This window comes from Nanorana parkeri, unplaced genomic scaffold (genome assembly GCF_000935625.1).
Source record: "Nanorana parkeri isolate BGI_ZX_2015 unplaced genomic scaffold, ASM93562v1 scaffold143, whole genome shotgun sequence".
Taxonomy (NCBI): Eukaryota; Metazoa; Chordata; class Amphibia; order Anura; family Dicroglossidae; genus Nanorana; species Nanorana parkeri.
Window position 1 is genome coordinate 1,361,067 of NW_017306411.1, and position 26,120 is coordinate 1,387,186.

At 40.6% G+C, this 26,120-nt stretch overlaps 1 protein-coding gene across 1 annotated transcript in view; it reads left to right on the forward strand.

Annotated features, from left to right (window-relative positions):
- The window catches only part of LOC108785108 (interleukin-1 receptor-like 2), a 32,146-nt gene extending 9,947 nt beyond the window's left edge, over positions 1-22,199 (forward strand). Inside the window, exons 4-10 of the mRNA XM_018554117.1 lie at positions 2,791-2,965; positions 7,368-7,433; positions 8,883-9,006; positions 14,590-14,738; positions 19,762-19,905; positions 20,961-21,122; positions 21,694-22,199. Of these exons, the coding sequence (XP_018409619.1) occupies positions 2,791-2,965; positions 7,368-7,433; positions 8,883-9,006; positions 14,590-14,738; positions 19,762-19,905; positions 20,961-21,122; positions 21,694-22,061 (1,188 nt within the window). The 3' untranslated portion in view covers positions 22,062-22,199. The remainder of the gene's footprint in view (positions 1-2,790; positions 2,966-7,367; positions 7,434-8,882; positions 9,007-14,589; positions 14,739-19,761; positions 19,906-20,960; positions 21,123-21,693) is intronic.
- Positions 22,200-26,120: the final 3,921 nt, after the last annotated feature.

The window sequence follows — 26,120 nt, forward strand, 5'->3', positions numbered from 1 at the left end:
TTCATCCCAAGAATGGGGAAGGGGTGGCGGGGGCGGGAGAGATGGGAGGTGTGTGGCTATTGTGTGAATGGTTGCTGTCTGGCACATCTGAGATGAATTGGTTGTGGCTTAGACTGCAGGCAATAGATGATCGCTCAAAAGGTCTACCATCAAAGAAAGGAGATAGAATATGAATTAAATCATGAAATGAGAATAGAACCTGTATTGTAAGTCACCTCTGACCACATTTATTTAATTGTACTTAATTTAATGAAATGTAAGAACCAGAAAGCTGTTCCAGGTGGATTTTTGTTTGGTTTTATTTTGTGTAATCTATGTAAGTTTAAGTCTTTCTTATGTAAAAATTTTAAATAAAGCATATATAAAAAAAGAAATACTCACCTGATCCTCGGTCCTGCGGCATGGACCGATGACCTCTCTACCTCTTCCATCCAGCTGTTGTATGTACCTCATTGTCTTCACGTCTAATAGGATGTATTAGATGTGATGATGTCACGGGTGCATAGACCATCGGAGCTTGGGGAGATGAGGCTGCGGGGACTGGTCTAGCATCCAGGTGGGACTGTGGATCGAGTGAGTTTTTTGTCTTTATTTTCACTCCCTAGACAAAACAAGCAGTTAACCCTTGCAATGCGGGAATAGCCCCACTGTAAGGGTTAACTTTTCAAAATCCTGGTGTTCTGCTTTAAAATGTAACTATGATCAAAAAATGACATATATGAGGCAGTCCCCCTGAAATACATTTTAATTATCTATTGATCCTCCCGGTAGATCTGTTATTTTTGTACACAGCGTGACAGTGCTGTTTATTTTGGCATTAAATTACTCAGCAGGGTTGTCATACTGTGGACAGGGTAGTCTTAAGGTGCCCATACACTGTACGATTCTCGTACGAGAATCGCTGGAAATCCAGCGATCGTACGATAATCGTACAGTGTATGGAAGGCGTGCGACCGTTTCTACTGTACGGTCGCACGTCTTCCGTCGAACAAGCAGGCTGGAAAACCCGCCGAGAATCGTATGTTTCTCGGCAGGTTAGTGGCCTGCTTGTTCGACAACTGCCGAACGGGCCGGGGTGCGCACGGGCACACTGCCCGTTTGCAGTGATCCGAAGCCCGCCCCTCACTGCGGTCATCAGAAGCCCGCCCCTACGAGGGCGGGTTTTCGATGATCGCAAGTACGATCTGCCTGTCCAAGATAGGCAGATCGTACGAGCTTTTAATAAGCTTACTACCATCGCAAGACAAAAGTCTTGCGATTGTCGTAAGGTGTATGGGCACCTTTAGATGCACATGTAGTTATTAAATTGACTTCAGGCAACAGGCTAAATAAATTCTAGCTCCAGCAGACAATGTTAAGCAGTTACAGCAGGTGTTTGCAACTCCGGTCCTCCAGCTGTGCTTTAACTACAAATCCCAACATGCCTTTACCTCTGTGAGTCATGCCTGCAATGCCTCATAGGACTTGTAGTTCCACAACAGCTGGAGGGCCGGAGTTGCCCACCTCTCAGTCAGAGCGACAGTTTTTGTTTAAAAAAATACATAAGTTTTTTAAACCATATGAACAGCTGGCCATTGTACACACCCAATTATTGTAATCTAGTTGATCACAATCCCTTTAACTGTCACTGCTAAACAGCTTGGCTTGTTACGGAAAGTTTAAAAATCACATATCTAATGGCAGTTAATGAGGTAATAAAACTATGTTACCGGGGGACGACGACACAAAAACGAATACTAGTGACATTTAGATAACATCTGTATTAGTAAAACAAATATACCTGCCATTGACCTCCTGAAAATATTTTTTATATTTTTATTATATAAGATTTATATTGCACCAGTTGACGCAGCACTTTACGAAAAAGAGGGAGACAGTATGTTTAAAATACATTTCAATCCAGGAGGGTTAGGAAGGTCCTGCTTGTGAGAGCTTACAATCTAAAGGTAGGGGCAAATGATAACGAAAGGCATTAGTTGTGAGGAATAAGCTGATGTAAGAACGTAAAAGTATCGTTTTTAGGTAGCGGTTCAGAGAATGCCTAATGTTTTTACAAGGCGTTCTCGGATTGGACGAGGGGTAGTGACATCACGATCTGCCCCTTGTCCAATTAGAAAATGTATTTTAAGCATTGATATGAATACTAGACATTCTCTGAATGGCCGCTGTGCTGAGCGAATGACCCCCTTTGTTTTCACAACAAAGGGTAAGCCCCTCAGCAAAGAGTAGTACCAGGAGCTGGAAGATCGCTGTAAAATACCGTAGTAGCTCCAGCTGTCTCAGTGCTTTACAGGATTCTTGTAGGCTGCTCAGTTATGGCATTCATACATACATTGGGGTAAGCTGCACCAATGTATGTATACATAATAAGTTATACCTGGAGTTCATCTTGAAGAGTACTGGTTTGTAAAGCAAGGTAATCTTAGTGCTATGTGTAAATGCAGGGGTATATTTATGTTCTCTCGACCCAGTTCAGCCTTTATGTGAGCCTACTCTGAGAGTTGTGGTCTATTATAATACCTAGAATGCAGTAAGAAATAGTAACAAATCAGATGCCAGCAAACTTTATACCATAAACTATGTACCAAAAACTGTGAAAGGATTTTCTTATTTGCCGTGATTACTACACTTTGCACATCACCACTGCTTTATTCGGCCTTACTTAATCTCTTTATTATACTGGTACGTGTAGTCATGTGATGCTACATTCACTTTTCCTTTTCTTGGTAATTATTTAAACCGTTTTCCTTTGTTTTTAATTGTAAAATCAGCTGTTGTATATCCATACAGGAATGCATGCCCTTGGATCTGACAACTGACACGACAAAATATTTTATTTCAAACCATAAACTGAACATTGATAACGTGACACCACAAGATAGTGGATACTACAAATGTGTAACTTCACTTACACACAATGAAACCAAATATAACATCTCACGTTCCATCAACTATACAATACATGGTAATTATAAAGATTTACTGTTATAAAATAGCTTTCTAATTTTGTCATGTTGTAGAAAGTAAATACTTCAGAGATAAGACAAAGTGCTTATCACTAGTGATCAGCTGAATGTGCCTGGTTTCGGTTTGCGGGTTGCTTGCCAAACTGTGCTAAAGTTCGAAAATTAAACTATTGAAGTCAATGGGAGTCGAAGCTTTAAAAACAATTTTATTCATTGATAAGGATAGGTGGAGGAGCGCAAGGTCTCTAACATCCACCAGCTCCATGATGAGCATGTTTGGCCGACCCGAAGCCAGCCGAAGCAAGCCGCTGTATGGCTGATTTCAGCCGATGTACGGCTGAAATCAGCTCTACAAGCCTGGCCGCCATCAGTCAGAAAAAAAAAGCATAGGAATGCATAGCTAGATTCCTATTGGCTATTTCACTTTGCAATAGCCAATAGCAAACTAGCTATTGCACTCACCCACTGCTGCTGTCAATCAGCAGAGGGGGATCTGAAGTTCTCCATCAGGTCCCCTTCTAGTGATTGACAGCAGCAGTGGGCAGGTGCAATAGCCAGCTTGCTATTGAATATTGCAAATTGAAATAGCCAATAGGAATCTAGCTATGCATTCCTATGGTGTTTAAAAAAAAATATTATTGTGACGGCAACAGCTTTCAAAATACTAAAAAAAAACAAAAAACCTGCAGATAGCAAAGAAGCTATTGCTTCCTTGCTATCTGCCATCGTTTCAGTGGGGTGCTCTCTCTCCTGTGGATTGGGGGGCAGAGGGTACTTCCCTGAAATGAGAAGAGCACCTCCCTGAAATTGATTCTTTCAGGTTGGGATCCCTGTAATCACCCCAGTGGGAAACAACAAAAAACACTTGATGGGGATTTCAGCCATTCCTTACTCTATCAAAAATGAAAAAAAGAGATTTCACTTTAAACCCCAACTGAAAACAACTAAACTATAATAATAATAATAATAATAGTAAAAGTAGTAAAGTAAATAATAAAAAATGTTTTTAATACAATCATTTTTTATTATTTTGTTATGCATAGAAATCTGTGCGCTGTGCTGTGCACTGTGCTCTTGCTCCCTTCAGCTTTTTCTGGTTTGTGCACCTGCAACCTAGCCATGGATGGTGCACAAACATTTAACAGAAAATGTGAACCAGGAAGCAATAAAATGTTCCTCCGGGCTATTCAGTGCAGCAGAGGTGAATCAAAAGAATAGGTGAACAGGAGTCTTCTAGAAGGTAAAACAGTATGAGGGTTTTTCACAAAGCTGCTGAAGGCCGCCCCGAAGTGAGCCGAACGTTGTTCGGCTATTCACTTCAGGCTTGTAGAGCTGATTTCAGCTGTACATGGGCTGAAATCAGCCATACAGCGGCTTGCTTCGGCTGCCTTTGGGTCGGCCAAACATGCTCATCAAGGAGCTGGTGGATGTTAGAGACCTTGCGCTCCTCCACCTTCCGTTTGAGGATGCCCCACAGATGCTCAATAGGGTTTAGGTCTGGAGACATGCTTGGCCAGTCCATCACCTTTACCCTCAGCTTCTTTAGCAAGGCAGTGGTCGTCTTGGAGGTGTGTTTGGGGTCGTTATCATGTTGGAATACTGCCCTGCGGCCCAGTCTCCGAAGGGAGGGGATCATGCTCTGCTTCAGTATGTCACAGTACATGTTGGCATTCATGGTTCCCTCAATGAACTGTATCTCCCCAGTGCCGACAGCACTCATGCAGCCCCAGAACATGACACTCCCACCACCATGCTTGACTGTAGGCGAAACACACTTGCCTTTGGACTCCTCACCTGGTTGCCGCCACACATGCTTGACACCATCTGAACCAAATAAGTTTATCTTGGTCTCATCAGACCACAGAACATGGTTCCAGTAATCCATGTCCTTAGTCTGCTTGTCTTCAGCAAACTGTTTGCAGGCTTTCTTTTGCATCATCTTTAGAAGAGGCTTCCTTCTGGGACGACAGCCATGCAGACCAATTTGATGCAGTGTTCAGCGCATGGTCTGAGCACTGACGGGCTGACCCCCCCACCCCTTCAACCTCTGCAGCAATGCTGGCAGCACTCATACGTCTATTTCCCAAAGACAACCTCTGGATATGATGCTGAGCACGTGCACTCAACTTCTTTGGTCAACCATGGCGAGGCCTGTTCTGAGTGGAACCTGTCCTGTTAAACCTCTGTATGGTCTTGGCCACCGTGCTGCAGCTCAGTTTCAGGGTCTTGGCAATCTTCTTATAGCCAAGGCCATCTTTATGTAGAGCAACAATTCTTTTTTTCAGATCCTCAGAGAGTACTTTAGCATGAGGTGCCATGTTGAACTTCCAGTGACCAGTATGAGAGAGTGAGAGCGATAACACCAAATTTAACACACCTGCTCGCCATTCACACCTAAGACCTTGTAACACTAACGAGTCACATGACACCAGGGAGGGGAAATGACTAATTGGGCCCAATTTGGACATTTTCACTTAGGGGTGTACTCACTATTGTTGCCAGCGGTTTAGGCCTGGTTCACACCTAGGCGTCTTACAGCGCGTTCCTACGTGCTGTAAAACGCTCAACATGTGCGTTTTACAGCGCGTAGGAACGTGCTGAAAAACGCTGTACGCCCAAAGAAGTACAGGAGCTTCATTGGGGCGTTTTTCCGCGCGTTTCCATTGGTCTTCCCGAGTGTGGATTTGGGGTTAACAAAGCGGTAACCCCGAGCCACACTCGGGAATACAGCGTACAGGTCTTACCTTGTCCGTGATCCCAACTGTGTCCTCCGGCGGCTGCTGACTTCCAGGTTCCGTCCCTTGTGAGCGGCCGCGTCGCATGGGGGCGGAGCCGGTGGGAAATGTAAAAGTCTAAAAAAACAAAAATTTAAATAGAGAAAATACTCTATTGTAAAAAAAAGTGTAAAAAAAAAAAAAAAAAATCATACCGCCAGTGAAACGCGCGTTTCACTGAACGGAAAAAATACGCTCAGGTGTGAACCCAGCCGTAGACATTAATGGCTGTGTGTTTAGTTATTTTGAGGGGACAGCTAATGTACACTGATATACAAGCTGTACACTCACTACTACAAAGTGTCATTTCTTCTGTGTGGTCACATGAAAAGATGTAATAAAATATTTACAAAAATGTGAGGCGTGTACTCACTTCTGTGAGATACTATATGTACAGGGCTTTCTCTTCACAAGATTTTATGAGTATGTGTTTTGCTTTTTGTTCTTTATCAGTAAAGTGTCACTACACAAGGGAAGGTGCTCTCTGATTTTTTTTTTTTAGATTGGCTGATCAGTAAAGTTTCCCTGATGAGGTGCGGCCACCTTTTAGGAAGAGATTTTGCTGCTAACTATAGTGATACTCTCTGTTGTTGGTGGATGAATGTTTTGGGCGACTATACCAAGGCCTGATATGCCAACACACTTTTTGTCCAGTAATTCCATAAGTAAATGCTGGTGCTTCATTGTTATCTTAAAATGGTATTTGAAACAGCCTATAGACCTAAACTGATACTTAATTCAGGAGTTAAATCTTAAAAATGCATTCAATTACCCTAACTATTAACAATGATGTTGCTTATGTATCACTCAGCTGTAGATCCTCAAATCATCTCTGAAATGGTGCTGGCACTGTCCTTCCTTCTGGAGGGTGGCTACTTTTGTTCCACATTGTCCCTGTGTGTTGTAAAGTAGCCACCGCTCCAAGCTCGCTCCTGTGATGGACTACAATCTTAATACATGTTTGTACACTAAACATGAGATTGTAGTCCATGACAGGAGTTAGCTTGGAAAGAACAGTGTCAGCACAAATTCAGAGATGATTTTAGGATCATCAGCCGAGTGATACACAGAAAAGATACATTTTTGTTTATAGCTAAGGTACTTGAATGCAGTTTTAAGATTCAGCTCTTGAGTTTATTGTCACTTTGCATATAACATTTTATATTCAATATTTTACATTTAATGTTTAGGGTACAGTGGAAAAAAGTGTCTAGATCCAGGTAAAATCTTTTTTATTTATGCAAGACATCAAACCAGACATAGCAGTCTCAATAACATGTTTCAGGCAAAAGCAGCCTTAATCATGGCATGCACAGCAATGATTAAGGCCTCTTTTAGCTGAAAAGCTTTAGCAGGACTGCTATGTCTGGTTTTATGCCTTGAATAAATAAAGAAAATTTTAACTGGACCAAGAACAGTGTGCAAACACTTTTTTCACTGTTTATGACGAAGAGCTGGTGTAAGCCTTGGCTGTGCACCAATGTTCTGTGGAACTGCATTGAAGGAAGGAGGTAGAGCACCTTCTGTTTGTCTTGTGAGCTTACTGTTCAGTGATATTGTAGGTATAAAAATAAATTCCAGTATCTAGAATTCACTATATGTAATAGTATTCTTTTTTTTCTTTCAGCAATGCCACTTGTGATAAAGCCCATTATATCATATCCAACCGGTAACTTCATAGAGGTGGAGTTAGGTAAGTAAGAGCTTTTGACATTTGTATATTGATAGCCTTATAGCTGTAGGAGATCAAACCAGAACTGTGGGCAACTCTTGCACTCCAAGGGTTAAGTACTCATTTTTGTCTAGGTGCTAAAACAAAGTTATGCTCACCCGAACCGCGGAGCCGGCTTGCTCTTAGAATGGTCCCTGAAGCCTGTCTCCTCCTTCACTGCAGCAATGGTATGTTTCTCGGCGTCCTCACGTCCTAAACACTGTGTATAGAATGTGGTGACTCAAGGATCCTTAGAGCACTGCAGTGGATGGGGAGAGAGGCTTTGGGGACCGGTCTAAGAGCAAGCCGGCTTGGGTGAGTATAACTTTTTTTAGCGCCTAGACAAAAATTAGCACCTAACCTGTGCAGTGCAGGGGTAGCCCCATTAAAAGGGTTAAGAACATATTTGCCTGGACTTCAACTTAAAGAGAGTCTGTCACTTGGTCCATTCTGTAACTCCCCTAGACATGAATGGAGCCATAGGCCTACTAGAAAAGATGCTAGTAGTACCCTAGCGCCTTTCTTATAGGGGACATACTAATACTTACCACAGGGGTTTGTAAGGACATCTTTAAAGTGACATTAAACTCAGGCGTTAAATCTTAAAGATACATTCAAGTACCTTAACTATTAACAAAAGTGTATCTTATTTGTGTATCACTCGGCTGTAGATCCTCAAATCCTCTCTGAATTGGTGCTGACACTGTCCTTCCTTCTGGAGGGTGGCTACTTTTGTTCCCCATGGTCCCTGTGTGTGTTGTAAAGTAGCCACCACTCCAAGCTCGCTCCCATGATAGACTATAATTTCAATGGTGTCAGCATCAATTCAAAGTTGATTTGAGGATCTGTAGTTGAGTGATACACAAACAAGATACATTTTTGTTAATAGTTAAGGTACTTGAATACATTTTTAAGCTTTAACTCCTGAGTTTAGTGTCACTCTAAGGGGATGTTGTTAATTTTCTGTAAGCATTTCCCCACATGGCCTGTCTTCTCTGTGATTGGTGGATTTCAGAGAACCTTGATGTAATGGGCCAACTTAGGGCCTATGTGTTGGGAAGCAGTGTCTTCCCAACACTAATGTGAACAATTTCAGATACTGGCTTTCATTTGGAAAACTACACTAAGCTCCTAAAGGATGTTATTTGATGGTTGATTGTGGGTTATCACATGTCTCTTCTCTATGTACTTTGATATCAAAGGTCAGCATCACCCAAAAGTGTGGTTTTATATTAGGATTTCCACCAGGGAGTTGACTCATCCAACAGCACCTTGTATATCTAGAACACTACAGGGACAAACTTTGCCTGCAATAGTTTGTTTCTCTGCCACCTCCCAGAAGGTCATAGCAAAGGTGTAATTCTTTTGCAGCTAGATTCTTCAGTTATTTATTTACCTTGTGGTGGTCATTTTTTTATTTATTCTTTTTAGGTGCTCCTTTTACTGTAACCTGTGCAGCTCTATATAGTGAACACGGTACCTTGTACTGGACGTTCAATGAGTCCTATATTAATGACTTTTTTCAAGATGGAAGAGTAACAGAGGGACAAACATAGTAAGTATCAAAGTATCACATAATATGTTATTCTTGCATTATAGGAAATATGTTCCTTTTTAACTTACACATTCACAATACCTGGTTCATTATTTGAATGTTGGAAACCTGGTTGAGGACCTCTGGGTGCTCTACTCTGTTACATGAACTCTTACCAAGAATCAGGCTGCAGTTAGCATATTGTGGAATGGTCCGGTTGCTGCATTTGTCAGGTAATAGACAAAAATTATTAAATTGGCATCTATGAGATACTACTGGAAGTGTCCATTAGCTTTTCTTCTTACCAGGTAAGAACAAATGCAGTGTCTGTTAGCTGCTAAGATATAAATGTGTCCCTGGCTGTGAAATCTGCCAAATCTGATAATCTGGCAGTTCAGACAGTTGCAAGACGAACTGGTTTTATTTCGGGAAGGGGGTCGTGGTTTGTGTGAGCTTTTGTGTGCTGCACAAACCTTGATCAGGCTAAACTCTCCTTTTGAAAACTCTAGTTTTCTGGCTTTTATGCCAATCCAAAATGTCTACATGTTATGCCAGTAAACTAGAACCAGTTTTCAGATCAGGAGTTTTAACTTTCCTCTCATTTCACTAGCTGCATACTTGTTGAGTGATTAAGAGGGTATTGTGGGTGGAGATAGATAGGAGATTACCATTTTCACAATGAGGGTAGCAATGACAGCCTATGTAATTCTCTTAGTACATTTTAAATATCAGCTGTTCACAAAAGCATTGATTGTACTGCACAGTTTTAACCCTTTTAGTGCTGTTGCTGTAAGTATTGTAGTGCGGCAGTATCAGGATATACTGCTGCGATATTAAGTTGCAGTAGCAGCCACAGTTTGTTCACACGTTGTAGAACCAGCTTCAAACTGTATAATAATAGTGAATCGGGTGGCTTTAAGCCTTTCGCTGCCAAGGCCCCTTTTTTCTTTTTATTATGTTTATGTTATAATCCACATTTTCTAAAAGCAAAGACCCTGTAAAATAAAATGGTGGCAGTTGCAAATTTGTACGTTGCACAATTTTAGCTTTATTAAACCCAAAAATGTAGTAACAAATGCTCTTCAGTTCACTTTAGTGCCCAAAACCACAATATAATACACATTGTTTTGGTAAAATATAAAATATGAGGTTAAATCAAATAAATACATACCCAGCATGCCCAGGTATAAAATTGCATGCGTCTGTGAAACAACGACAAATATGATACCCCAAATTGTCCATAGGCGACACTTTGAAAGCCCCATACAGGTCATTGGTTTAGTGATATCCATGAATATTGGCCCTAGAATTACTGGCCTCACTCTGGCGTGCGCATCGATACCCAACAGCATGATCGTCGTTTTTGTACATAGGCACGCCCAATGTGTGTTTGTGTTAATGCGTGCGTGCTCATGGGGATGGGGACATAGTAGTGACAGGTACTCTTTAAGGTGACACTAGGGGTCCAAAAGCCCCCTAGTGTCACCTTTCCACTCTAAATAAGCCATTGGAGTGCAGATCGTGCAGGAACTGAGCAATGACAGCTACGGGACCGGAAGTGATGCAATCAGCATAGCTCCCTGCCCCATTCAGCGGGGAGATCAGCGAACGGCCCGCAGGAGGGGCAGCAGAGCCCGGGAAATAAGGCAGGGGTTTCGGGTGGCAGGGCAGAATATTTTCCATTGTATAACCACCGGGAGTCCACATACGACAGTGGCAACGAAAGTGTATTTCCACTTTTACAGTCAAATTTGAGAAAACCCCTCTATATGTATGTTATGTGTTCCCATTCACATAGAATACCGAAACATTCTCTCTCAATTTCCAAGTGAAAGTAATGTATGTCTGTCCCCATAGAATGACTTTGGACAGACTGAGATTCCCCTCACAGCCCGTACAGCAGCCCTTCGGTTTGACTGAACCGAAGGGCAGAGGCAGCCGAAGAGAGCCGAAGGATCAGCCAACGCTACAGCTGTTTTTCTTGCAAATAATTGGATGGTTGAAGTGAACACGGTTTCACCTTATTCACTATGTAAACAGTAGCTAAATTTTTTGTAAATCAAACCCAATGTTCTATATCTATACACATTAAGCCATTTGTTCCATTACTTTTTATATAAAGGTAAGTGCATGCAAGCTGTTCTTTGTATTCAGCTGAGAGGACTACCTACAGTGTCTGTTAATGGGCTCAATATTATTATACATACATTTAAATAGCATTTAACCCTTTCCCTGCCACTGATGTAAGGCATAAGTTGGAACAGAGCCTCCTCCAGCTGGCCAGGCCAGTATGCCTTATATGTTGGTTGCATTCCCTTTTGCTAAAAGCTTCAGCAACCATGCACCTATGGGAGAAGCATCTCCTAGAATCTTCTGATTGAATGAATAGCTGTCACACAGAGGCGGCTCTAAACTTTGTGAGGCCTTAGGCGAAACTCAAACGTGAGGCCCCCACTTGCAAGCCATAATGAAAAAAAATGCAAACGATAATAAAAAGTTAACTGTATCAATTACATATTTTAAGACTAGCCTTTATTCCCAACAGCCAGGAATTCACAGCTCCTAGAGCTAGAATTTCATTTCTGTTTCATATCTAATTCTACAAATAACTATACACAAAACCCTGACCCTAAGGAAGTAACGCACAGAGTGCAGATGTCAGTAGTAAATAACGCGCAGAGGTCAGTAGTAAAAAAACACAGGGTGCAACGGTCAGAAGGAACTAACACACAGAGTGCATCGGTCTGCAGGAAGTGATGCACAGAGTGCAGAATTCAGAAGGAACTAACATACAGAGTCCAGAGGTCAGTAAGTAACGCACATAGTGCAGTCAGTAGTAAGAGACATACAAAGTGCAGAGGTCAGGAGGTAATGCACAGACTGCAGCGGTCAGAAAGAGGTAACGCAGAGAGCGCAGCGGTCAGGAGGTAATGCAAAGAGTGCAGCGGTCAGGAGGAAGCGCAAAGAGTGCAGCGGTCAGGAGGGAGCGCAAAGAGTGCAGCGGTCAGGTGGTAACGCAAAGAGTGCAGCGGTCAGGAGGTAACGCAGAGAGTGCAGCGGTCAGAAAGAGAAAACACACAGAATGTAAAGGTCAGGAGGTAACGCAAAGTGTGCAGCGGTCAGGAGGTAACGCAAAGAGTGCAGCGGTCAGGATTTAACGCAGAGAGTGCAGCGGTCAGGAGGTAACGCAGAGAGTGCTGCGGCCAGGAGGTAACGCAAAGAGTGCAGGGGTCAGAAAGAGGTAACGCACAGAATGTAAAGGTCAGGAGGTAATGCAAAGTGCGCAGCGGTCCGGAGGTAGCGCAGAGAGTGCAGCGGTCAGGAGGTAACGCAAAGAGTGCAGTGGTCAGGAGGTAACGCAGATAGTGCAGCGGTCAGGAGGTAACACAGCGAGTTCTGCGGCCAGGAGGTAACGCAAAGAGTGCAGCAGTCAGGAGGTAACGCAAAGAGTGCAGGGGTCAGAAAGAGGTAACACACAGAATGTAAAGGTCAGGAGGTAACGCAGAGAGTGCAGCGGTCAGGAGGTAACGCAAAGAGTGCAGCGGTCAGGAGGTAACGCAAAGAGTGCAGCGGTCAGGAGGTAACGCAAAGAGTGCAACGGTCAGGAGGTAACGCAAAGGGTTCAGTGGTCAGGAGGTAACGCAGAGAGTGCAGAGGTCAGGAGGTAACACAGAGAGTGCAGCGGTCAGGAGGTTACGCAGAGAGTGCAGCGGTCAGGAGGTAACGCCGAGAGTGCAGCGGTCAGGAGGTAACGCAAAGTGTGCAGCGGTCAGGAGGTAACGCAAAGACTGCAGCGGCCAGGAGGTAACGCAAAGAGTGCAGAGGTCAGGAGGTAACGCAGAGAGTGCAGAGGTCAGGAGGTAACGCAAAGAGTGCAGCGGTCAGGAGGTAACGCAAAGAGTGCAGCAGTCAGGAGGTAAGGCAGAGAGTCCAGCGGTCAGGACATAACGCAGAGAGTGCAACGCTCAGGAGGTAATGCAGAGAGTGCAGCGGTCAGAAAGAGGTAACGCACAAAATGTAAAGGTCAGGAGGTAACGCAGAGAGTGCAGCGGTCAGGAGGTAACGCAGAGAGTGCAGCAGTCAGGAGATAACGCAAAGAGTGCAGAGGTCAGGAGATAACGCAGAGAATGCAGCGGTCAGGAGGTAACGCAGAGAGTTCAGCGGTCAGGAGGTAACGCAGAGAGTGCAGCGGTCAGGAGGTAACGCAGAGAGAGCATCGGTCAGGAGGTAAGTCAGAGAGTGCAGCGGTCAGGAGGTAACACAGAGAGTGAGTAACGCAGAGAGTGCAGCGGTCAGGAGGTAACGCAGAGAGTGCAGCAGTCAGGAGATAACGCAAAGAGTGCAGAGGTCAGGAGATAACGCAGAGAATGCAGCGGTCAGGAGGTAACGCAGAGAGTTCAGCGGTCAGGAGGTAACGCAGAGAGTGCAGCGGTCAGGAGGTAACGCAGAGAGCGCATCGGTCAGGAGGTAAGTCAGAGAGTGCAGCGGTCAGGAGGTAACACAGAGAGTGCAGCGGTCAGGAGGTAATGCAGAGAGTGCAGAGGTCAGGTGGTAATGCAGAGAGTGCAGCGGTCAGGAGGTAATGCAGAGAGTGCAGCAGTCAGGAGATAATGCAAAGAGTGCAGCAGTCAGGAGGTAACGCAAAGAGTGCAGCGGTCAGGAGGTAACGCAAAGAGTGCAGCGGTTGGGAGGTAACGCAGAGAGTACAGCGGTCAGAAAGAGGTAACACACAGAATGTAAAGGTCAGGAGGTAACGCAAGAAGTCAGGAGGTAACGCAGAGAGTGCAGTGGTCAGGAGGTAACGCAAAGAGTGCAGTGGTCAGGAGGTAACGCAAAGAGTGCAGCGGTCGGGAGGTAACGCAAAGAGTGCAGCGGTCGGGAGGTAACACGCAGAGTGTAGCGGTCAGAAAGAGGTAACGCACAGAATGTAAAGATCAGGAGGTAACACAAGAAGTCAGGAGGTAATGCAGAGAGTGCAGCGGTCAGAAGGTAACACAGAGAGTGCAGCGTTCAGGAGGTAACGCACAGAGTGCAGCGTTCAGGAGGTAACGCACAGAGTGCAGCGGTCAGAAAGAGGTAACGCACAGAGTTCAGCGGTCAGAAAGAGGTTACGCAGAGAGTGCATTCATGCAACTATCACAGGACCTAAAAATTTCAGTAGCACCATCTTTTTTTATTAGTCTTGTGCTTTCAGAAGTTGTATGGTTTGGTGGGTCTTTTACAAACTCTGAAAGGTGTAAGTTTAAAATGATGAAAAAGTGAAAAATTGTAGGCATGTTCTGGCCACCTGAGGTGAAAAGTGGAGCACAGGGCCTGCCAGTGAAAGGGTTAATGTACAGAATACATAGAACCACACCATGCACTGGTCAGCAGTTGGAATAAGAGGCATGGTGCTCAGTACAAGAAATGAAAGTCACAAACGACTTGCAGGTTTACAGAAATTAGGGACAAGCAACAGCAGCTGATGCTATAAAAATGTTGAACGTCAAATCTTTTTATCTTAGCGGACAAATTGTAAAATGTGTATGCCCTAACTATTACCTTGTATCTAAAGGAGGAGGATTTGTATTGGAGCTAATAATAATGTGATCTCTCTTCTAATAGTGATTCAGTCAACGAACATGGAGACAAGATGATATGCCAAAATTTAACCTTTTCAAGTATCAAAGAAGAAGACTATGGTATAGTGGTTTACTGTAACGTCAGGTCTTTCCCAGAATATACTCGGGCGTATTTCATACTGAAACAACCAGGTGTGTTTTCACGTATTTTCACCAATTCAGTTGCGCTAGGATAAAGTATTAGGTCACGAGCTGCAACAATGTGTATAAACGTGATCAATGTGAGCCAATATGTTGCGCTTAGTATTAACTGTTAAATATTAAATATTCCCCCTAATGTTCGTGTCCTCCTATTATATCGTGAATAATTAGTGGAAACAATATATCATTTATAAAGAAAGTGATGGTGTTCGTGTCATAAAATGTTGTTTAAACAATAAATTCAGTGACATTAGATATCATAAAAATGTCTTTAGTTTAGTGAAACTATGTATCAATAATCTGTGATAGCATTTGTGATATAAAGATTCTGAAAAGAAAATTAAAAGACAATAAACTTAACCTATCTGTTGTTGAGTGTTTTGTTCCATCACTATATTTATGATGTGAAAAATTCAACGGTAAAAGAAAAATGAATATCAGATAAATGTGATCTTTGGTATAACTGTATATATATATAGTCAAATTGTGATTTTTGTGACAATTAGTTTGATAGATCGCAACAATCGATAAATGTAAAAAAGTTAATCAGCTAATCAGATTTGCGACAAAAAGTAATGGCCAAAGTGAATAAAGCTCTTTTTATATATTCTAGATAACAAACAATATATATCAGACCATATTCAATCGTTATCATGGGCTACTTTATATCGGCCTTAATCGACAGTTCACAATGTTCTTATGTAGAACGAATTTGAGGATAGGCAGAGTTCTTTCAAACAAGGAAAGTAGTAAGCAGATGTCTATTACTTTAGTTCCATCAGTGAATCCACATAACATCTATTAACGTCTCTCTCCCCTCTCCTACGGTCAGCCAGCACTCGATCTCGGTTGCGGCGTTGAACACCCTCCAGGTGTGGTTAGAAGCAAAACTGGAGTGTCCAGCCCAGGAGAAAAAAAGGGAAAATACAAGAGAGAAAAAAACAGATCTCAGTGCAGCAGCAAGGTTCTTTATTAATGGTAAAAAGTGATCACACATACAGGATTTGTTGGATAAAAAGCGTATGAGTGTGAAGGACACTCAGCCTAGTAAATCTTTTCCGGTATGTCAGCAAGGAAGCGGTGGATACCCGTAAAGTGTTTCGTCGTTTGTAGATTTTTTCAAAAGGGTGCTGTTTCCTGTCTGACACCGGACGACTAATAAAATATGTATTTAAATTTAGCAAATTATCAATTAATAAGTATAAATATTCATTATATGGCATAGTATTCAATCAATGTTAAAAATAGTGGTGAAAAATACTATCAAACCTGATTATATGGGGTAGTTATAATCAGACAGTTTTACAAATGATGTGAAATGCTTTTAAACTGGGGGTATGTGGTTACCCGTTACTAAGGCTAATTATATTAGATCGGAGTGGTTACTTGTGTTCATTAAGGACTACCCTGCGTTCTTATACACTAACCACGCATGAAAATAGAATAGAAAAAAATTAGCCCACTAGTGGACATCTTATTTTGGTGATTCCACATAAAGTTTAATAAGGGTTAGTTGATTTTATTGGGGTTAAAAATCGATGACGGGTGCCCCAGTTAAATATGAAATCAGTGACTTTATAACTTAAACTAGATAAAAAATGTATAAAAGGTTGATAAAAAGTCAATTAGAATCAGGTCTAGTACATGGTTTAGATGAACTATTAAGGCAATGCGCCAGATATATATGATCCTCATAGCAATATACATATTTGTATTGTTTTGTTTGTCCTAGTTAGATCTCTCACACTTGGGCACTTAACATTTTTACAGTAATACCCTCAGTCATTCCTAACTACTAAATGTTGGGGTTCTAGCATAAGGAATACTCGTATTACACCGTATCCCTAGAGGGGATGTCTCTAGTTGAAATGTTCGATATTAATGTACTTTGTTAATGATATCTAGATATTTATTTGATAAAACATGTTAAAAAAAGAAAACATGTTAAAAAAAGAAAAAAAGAAAAAATATATATGAGAGATATATACAATATATAAAATATATAAATATATATATATATGAGAGATATAAAATATGAGGGGATAGTCGCAATACGGGACCTATATATATATTGGTAGTAGTCTAGGTAGGTGTATTATAATTAACTCCATAGACTGGTCCTTAAAAGACTGATCAATTACAGATTGGGCTACCAATTCTGTGAGTTCAATGTCTCGCTTTAATGTAGTTTAATCGTCAGCCAGGAAGCAATTTAAATCTAGTTCTACATTTAAGCCTTTTGGGGTCATAGTCTCCATGAGGAAGATCCATTTTGTTTCATTCTTAGAGACCTCCCTTTTCATGTGATTCCCTCTCCAGTGTTTTTTTTATTTTGTCCAACCCTATAAATTTTAATCCCTTAGGATTACATCCATGTTTTTCTTTAAAATGTCTTGGCACACTATGGTCTACTTTTCCCTTCTTAATGTTATTAATATGCTCCCTTATCCTGATTTTGAGTTCTCTTGTGGTTCTCCCTATGTACTGGAGTCCACATGGGCATTCTAACATGTAGGTAACATGTGTGCTTTTGCAGGAGATAAAATCTCTTATTTTAAAGTTCCTATTGTTAAAGTTGGATTGGAAATCTAGTATTTTCCTTTTCTTCCCAGTTACTGTACACCCTATGCATTTTCCACATGGGAAGAAACCTTTCCCATCGAAAAACGAAAAGGTTTTCTTGGGGGGGTCGACTACATTCTGTACTAGCTGGTTTTTGATGCGAACTGTTGATTATGGCCGGTATAAAGTAGCCCATGATAACGATTGAATATGGTCTGATATATATTGTTTGTTATCTAGAATATATAAAAAGAGCTTTATTCACTTTGGCCATTACTTTTTGTCGCAAATCTGATTAGCTGATTAACTTTTTTACATTTATCGATTGTTGCGATCTATCAAACTAATTGTCACAAAAATCACAATTTGACTATATGTATACAGTTATACCAAAGATCACATTTATCTGATATTCATTTTTCTTTTACCGTTGAATTTTTCACATCATAAATATAGTGATGGAACAAAACACTCAACAACAGATAGGTTAAGTTTATTGTCTTTTAATTTTCTTTTCAGAATCTTTATATCACAAATGCTATCACAGATTATTGATACATAGTTTCACTAAACTAAAGACATTTTTATGATATCTAATGTCACTGAATTTATTGTTTAAACAACATTTTATGACACGAACACCATCACTTTCTTTATAAATGATATATTGTTTCCACTAATTATTCACGATATAATAGGAGGACACGAACATTAGGTGTTTTCACATATAGTAACTGCCTTATAATTGTCAATTATAATGTTAAAACTTTAATAAAGTAATTCGATAAGTATTAGAAGATATTTAAAGACGAGAGAGTGATTGAACAAGGAGGTGGCAGAAGGCAGAGCTTATCCATGAAGTCAGGGAGAGCCAGACTCTTGTCATAAAATAATACTAAATCACAGAAGGGCACAGAAGAGTCTCTACTGGTTAATTATTATTATTAAACAGGATTTATATAGCGCCAACAGTTTGCGCAGTGCTTTACAATTACAATACAATTCAAGACGAGATGGTAAGAAGGGCCCTGCCTGCGAGGGCTTACAATCTAAAAGGGAGGGATAAAGGTATTAAACTGCTTTCTGCTCTTAGGACTTTTGCTAAAAAGTGTAAAATCGAGTATAGGTTGGACTTGATGGACTTAGGTCTTTTTTTTCAACCTCAAATACTATGTAACTATGTAACTATGAGTACAACCAAAAATGAACACTGAACTATAGACAGATATAATGGATACAAATAAATGCAGTTCTGTATTTATTAATACATCATTAAATGTATTTATTTGTATTTTATCTGTATATTAAGCTGTTTGACTGGAGTTTAGCTCTGAATATGTATATCTCAGCAGTTTCATTATTGCACATAAATATTACATTCTGTCTAGTGGAATTGAAAACAATTTTCAATATGTCTGAATATCAAGTATCACTAATACTATTACTGATGAGTAAGAATAGACATATAGCTGTACCTGTTCCCTATATACATTTTGGAAAGCTGGAAGTTACTTCCAGAATTTTAGAAGTGTAAGAAACTAACTGGTAAACTCAGACTTAGAGAGGAGTTAGAAAGTGAAGAGAAGACAGAATAAGGAGATAAAAAAGATTATTGATCTATGATAATTTGGCTTTAGTGGGCTCTAAGTTCACTCTAGGAGATGTCTAGGTTCACTCTGGGAGATTTACAGGATCTTGCCATATTTTAGCTGCTAAAAATAATACAGAAGATGGGAGCCTAAGACGGTTTTGGAAATTCCAGCTACTTGGCTCTATAAGGATCCTTAGTTAAGTTGATGTTGATTATAGTTTAAATAAGTTTATATTCTGGTCCAAAACCATTTGACTTTGGGACAAGCCCACCAGGTAGGGTACATGGATCCTCTATTTGCCACACTCTCTAAAACAATTTGGTTGGCACTAGGTACCATCTGACTAAGACTTTATCATTTGCTTTACTAATAGATATGTTGATTATTTCTTTATGTTCACATTGGCTCCATTTGCCCCAGTTTTCCACATTTAGTTTTCCAGATCTAGTTCCCATGTCTTCATGTTAGGTAGGTTGTCCAATACTAAATTGAATTTTTAGGATAATGAAGAGATATCTCCTCTTTTACCAATTGTCAAAGGATGTCATTGTGCTGATTTCATCAGTCACTTCTTTAGTTATATTGAAGAAGTAGAGAATTTGGCACATCCAAAATATTTCAGAGGGAAATCATGTAAACTTTGTTAATACATCTATCATATGTGTGGATCCCTTTTAAAAAAAAAAATTATTTAAAGTTCCTCGTTAATCCATCACTTGAAGTGGTTAGGCTGCATGCCTGGTGGGAATGTCCATTTTTTATACTTTTTAACATTTGTTAAACATAGCAGTTCTGTCAATGCTGTATGTCTTTTCAAACAATGAAGAGTATCTGATTATGTATTTTATTAATTTCCATAGGTCATAATTGGCAGGGATTCTTGATTGCATTCTTTGTGACAGCAGCATTTTGTACTGTTACCACCATCATCATCATTAAAGTTTTTAAAGTTGACATCGTTTTATGGTACAGGAGTTCCCGTTTTTCCCATCCACACCAAAATGGTACGTTTTTATACTGGAGAATCAGGAGACAGTGCTTCTGCCGGCAATAGCAGGGACCAATATATAAGGAATGATACAAATAATAATGATCCACTTAATGAGAATAATTTACTAAAGGAGTTGAGACTTTTGACACAATAAATTGTGTGAATAGTTGCATCAATTATCCAATCACGTGAAAAGTAAATTCCGGTTCTACTTATTTCATCTGCACATGTTTGGGTATTCAAAGTGAACAGGAATTTGCTTTTCATGGATGGATCATTAAAAAGTAAATTGGCCCAGCATTCTCCATGAATCCACTATGCTGTTTGTGATGTTAAGTGCTGACAGGTATTCAGCAATGAAAAAAGGAGCAGAAGGTGCTTTAAAAAATGCAGCAACTGCATATAAACTACATTCTTTATCCACCAGGAAATTTAAAGCCACACTTCAGGCAAAATGATAGTTTTCACACTGCGTCACCCCCTTATTTTCTTTAATCCTTTCTCAGATGTGTCCTTCTCTTGTCTTGGCCTAATCATACATTTTTTTCATGTCAAAGCAAAGATGACATGACTAAGTAAAAAGAGTAACAACATAGTATAAACGTGGTGGAAGTTTTTGTTCTACTTTTCGAACTTGAAACTCTAGCCAAACAAATAAATATGCAGTTGGGACACATATGTACACATTCTTTTACCTCCAAATAGAGCTTACACACCCCCACTTTTATCCAGGATGATGCTACCACACTGTGATGCTACTTCATTGTACACAGGTGACATATTAATTAGCAAAGGTAAAACAGGACATACTGTAGTGGAGTCTGTGAAGTTTGATAGAGGTGTTGCATCACATGACTGGTTGTGTTGGACACAAATCCATTGACAGCTGAAAAAGTTCATTATAAATGTATTTCAAATTTGTTTTTAGATTTTTGACTGTCACTTTAACTAAGGGGAGGAGAAGTGGAAACAAGTTTATTAGAAATTGAAAATCCTCTTCAAGGGATTGGGATTTGGAATACAGTCTATAAAACTTAATTCATTGAGGTTGTTACATTCTATTTGCAGATGGCAAGATATACGATGCCTACATTATGTATCCAAGAAATGCCATAGGAAACTCTGCATATGATATGGACTTATTTGTGCTTAAGTTGCTTCCTGAAGTTCTTGAAACCAAGTGTGCTTATCGACTATTTATTATTGGAAGAGATGATTTACCTGGGCAAGGCAAGTATCTTCAAGTTCAAGAATACTCTGTGAAAGGAGGAAAGACAGTTCACAGAACCTGTCTAGGTCATGTGACTGGTTTCCTCCTCCTCCAGACATTTTTTTCCCCCCCCCCATTTATTAAAATAATTGCGGCAGAGTCCCAAAGCAAAAAAATAGTGAAAAGTAGATTTGTAAAGCACAGCCCTGGCCATTATAAATTTGCAGGGAAATTATATCTTTAAAAAGCAAAGCTATGCCACTCACTCCTTTGTAAATTGGTTCCCTTGCCAATAAGCTAATGATATAAAACATATTTGCACTATATATTTTGTTCAGCAATTTTAGTTCCAGAATCACACATTAGCATGATATGCTTTGAGCGCATGTTGAACACATATGCAGCATGTACTGTGTATTGTGCACAGTTATCAGCCGTCTAAAATTGCCCAGTCTGATGAGTAATCTGAATGACATTAAAATCTTTATTAGGAAAACCATAATCGTAAGCAATGTTTGTTTAAATTGTTATGTTCATTATTTTAATGTTTTCATCTTTATATAAATAAAGCCCCTTTTTATGTGATTACAGCAATGGCAGACCTCGTCGATAAGGCCATTTCACAAAGTAGAAGACTGATCATTGTCCTAGGACAAGTTTCTAATCAAACTAATTTTGGAGAAGACTTTGAGCAAAAAATTGCCATGTATGATGCTTTAATACGGAATAAAACAAAAGTAATATTGATCGAGATGGAAAAAATAACAGATTACACGTTCGTGCCAGAGTCCATTAAATATATCAGACAGAAACAAGGTGTTGTCCGATGGAAGGATACATTTACGGAAGCTTCGCTTTCTCGTAACACAAGGTTCTGGAAAAATATACGATACCGGATGCCTCCAGTTCCATGCCATTCTGACGAAGATTTTGATTTCATACCTGCAGAGCGTGTATGACAATGACATGGCATTCTATCAACTGAGACAATTCTGACTTATAATATCTGTCCAGTGTGTTATAAATACTCATTGTATATCTACCTCCTTTCATTTACAGTCATACTAAGTAAGGCTTCTCTCTGTTCCTAGTTAGTCATGGATCCATGTCAACAATCATTTCAGCAATGGGTGCCGGCCAAGCTTCAGGCTTTGTCACCTCCCCCTTATTGCGAATATAAAATTACAAGCTGCAAACTGCTTCCAGCCAAGCATTCAAAATAGTATTGATAAGGTGTATCACACTGGTTCCTCTCCTATGATTCATTTTGCCCTCTACTGGGACTTAATTATACAGTTGTTAATCATAGTTAATTCTATGATTAAGTCTCAGTAGGGGATGAGATATCAATAATATCATCAAGTTTTCAATGCATGGTTGGAAGCCTTGTGCAGGCTTGGTTTTCCATATTATTATACCTTCAGTATTCTCCATTTGGAATTATCTATATGTAGATGTCCCCAAATATTGCTCTGTGATCAAGATAATTGGAAAAGCATTCCTTTTATGTTTAAAGTATGCATTAAATGACACAATGGGTTTTGAAAAGCTCAAATGATTTGTATGTTATACACTAAGGTAGTTGAAGAACACAGTTTGTAAAATCTTACTGTTATTGAAATCATCACTCGCAATTTTGGATTTACCCTCACTTTCATTCCTGGTGACATTATTGACTAGGGCAATTTGACAGAGTAAATCTACCCAACAGGGACACAGACAGTAACAAGAACCTGACAGTGTTTAGGTTTTGGCTTTTAGTCCATAGTGTATGATGAAAGTCATCCTTATACTGGCAATACGTGGATCATGTCTGACTAGCAACTTTCTGTATAAAGATGTACAAAGCAACTAAGGGTTCATGTCGAGGGGCGTTCTAGTCAAACGCTGTATTCTCCATTTAAACCCATGCAGCTGGTTCCCAATGGAAAACGCACAATGTGACATGAAAAGGCTGCACTTGACCTGCCTTGTCTGCAGTTTAAATGTATCTTAATAGGACATGTGTCCAATGAAACACCACAAGTAGGTCAAAGGCAGCCATTGAACTGCCATGTGTACACTTCAATTAAAGTCAATAGGATTTCACTGATCTGCATATAAGGTGTGTTCCAAAATCATGTAAAATGCAGGAAAACAGAGCCCATCAATATGAGCCCTAATACTGTTACTTTTGTCTTCACCACATGATACATATTCAACAAGCATCATTTAAGCTGATAACCTGTTACTTATAGGATGCTAACTGTACATTTATTATTTGAAGTATTATAAATATGTGAAATACAGGTGCATAGTTTATCTATTTAGCCTTATGCTTTCTGAGGCAAACATACTTGTATGTTGCATATGTTGCAGGATTTGAGGTTCTTATGCCAAGCAGTGATGGCAACTTGCAATTTTAATGTCTCATTAAGGTATCTTTAACAGTACATTAAAATATTATATTCAGTAAACATTTTACTTATTGTGCTGTGTATACTAATGCCTTAAACTATAATATTTTATATTGCTATGTGTATATGCTGAAGACCAACTCCACTCAAACTTAAATATGAATCATTGCGTAGGCATAAACTGGCCATACACTGTGCATTTTTCCTCCTAACGAGAAAAAAATGCTTGATTCCCTCACAACCCCCACCTCTTCCCAGGCTAATGTATTCTGATAGTACTCAGAATACCCGAACAGTCATTCTAGCTGATTAGCTGCAGTCACTGTTAGAGCAAGAATTTTCATAATGGCTCTATTAAGAAAAGTTGATTAAAAAATGGAGGGATGCCCCACCCTAGTCGAATTTTCACTGTGTATGGCCAGCTATAGTGAGGTTGACTCATACACTAGTTCTGTTTCAAAAACTTCAAGGAGAATGCATGGAGGAAAGGCCAATGTATGATCTGTGAGTTTACTAAAAACACAATAAAGGATAGTATCTATGCCAGAATTACAACAACATGTTCCTGGACTGTGAATAATTTAGCAGCTTAGTTAACAAGGTATGAATAACAGGAAGATCAGTGAAGTATAGCATAGACTTTAACAAATTAAGTATTACAAACTATTAAAATAAAAGGGATACACAGTATTAAAGGTTAATTCATTCTTTGAAAACTACCTTTGTGTAAGGAACCTCTTTTAACAGTTTGCGATTAGGTTAAGCCCAACTTTCAATTTAAATCAGTTAAAAGCATTTCACGTACATCAAAACAAAAGGCGTGCAAAGTTGTAAAAGGGAGCAACAGTAGAAAAAACTGTCAGTATATTGTAGAGAAGAACCCTTGCTCTCTGTGGAAACAGTGGTCCTGTCAGAGACTAGAACATCTGCTGGTGGCACTCTGGTCACTGGAGTTGATTGGTGTAGTTCCAATGTCAATCAGGAGGTAACTTCCAGCAATTAGTCACCACTGGCTGGTGATGCTGGCTGCTAGGAGGGTTTTCAGTCCCATCTCAGTATTTTGCCTATGTTCTTGTATATGCTGAATCTGTAACTCCTTGAACCTGCCACCTGTTCTGGCTGCTGTTCTGTTACTTTGCACTCTTTCCTAACCCTGCTCTACTCGATTCTCCTTCTCTTTTATACATAGGTAGTTAGTTTCCACTTTTCATGCATGTTCACTGGGCTGTGTATAGTTTTTTGTATTTTAATGTTTTATGTCACATGTGTTCTTGTGTTTAAAATAAATTGTTTTTATAATGAAGTATTTGGATGATTTTCTCCTTCAGAAATAAGTGCTGGAACCCTCCCATCACTTGAAGTACATAGGCCTGGTCTTGGACACGACCCTGCCAGGGTCTTTCTCCTATAGGAGAGTATGCTGCCTCTCTGCTCCCAAGTTTGGTGCCCATGGTCCAGGAAGTATCCGCTCATTTGATTTTGCATGAAGGTTCTGGGCCTGATGGTAGCTTCCTTTGAGGCAGTTCCCTATGATCAGTTTCACTACAGGCCACTGCAGCTTAACATCCTGGCTACTTGGGACAAACAGGTTTGATCCCTGGATCTCCAAATCTGCTTGTCCAGCAACGTGAAGCTTGCCCTAGTGTGGTGGATATCTGCCCCCTCCTCCTCTCCACCACATCGCTTAGCAACAAGGACGCTTTACCTCCGGCTCATGCAGTTTCATCACATGAGCCGCCGCCAGCATGTCAACTGCGATTAGAGACTTCTGCCTCTTCCCCTCTGGCTCCTACGTTCAGGGACAACCACTAGGACCCCTGCGACAGCAACCACCAGCCTGAGGATCACCCCTCTGCAATCCGAGCACCACGCTGACCAGACCTCCGTCGTTGATCTCCTACTTCCACCTACCGGTGAATTAGAGAGTTCATTTGTTCTTGTGCTCATCCTCCAGCTTCACCTTTCTATTCCGCTATTTCATTTCCATCTTTCTACTCGAGCCCATCTCGTCGCCACCCAGCAAGAAAGGATTCGACCGTACCTCTCCACACCATTGCTCCACACTCTCCTCTGCATTGGTCTGCCAAAACAAGTGCTCACCCATTCACAGGTAAGTTAAATACTTTGTACCCCCAGCCTTTTCCCACCACAGTCATTGCACTAGGTTGTGGCACTTCCGTATCCACTTTTGTTTTTTCGAAACCCTTTGTAGAGTATGTTTGCACATGATTGGATGATGGCAGTTAATGGCACCCCAAACACGTCCAGCAAGACGTGCGTTTTTGTCTGTGTAAAGAAAAGTGACGTACTGCAAAAGTGTATGACGATAAACGCATGGAGCTTGTGTGGGAGTGGTCAGATATCTATGGACCCCTTTATTTAAAGTAGCCCCCCATATCCATCAGGCCAGGGATATCGGCCAAAGATATAATAGACCTAAACAGTCTCTCAACCACCTCCCGTCTGCCGAACGTAGAGAAACGGCCAGATGGGAGCCTTCTGGCAGCGGGTGGATGGCCCCTGGCGTGCATGAGCGGGAAATTGCTAAAATTGGAAACAGCCAGCAATGGCTATTTACATACAAGCGGTCCGGCATCTGTAAAGATGCCCGATCGCTTGTAT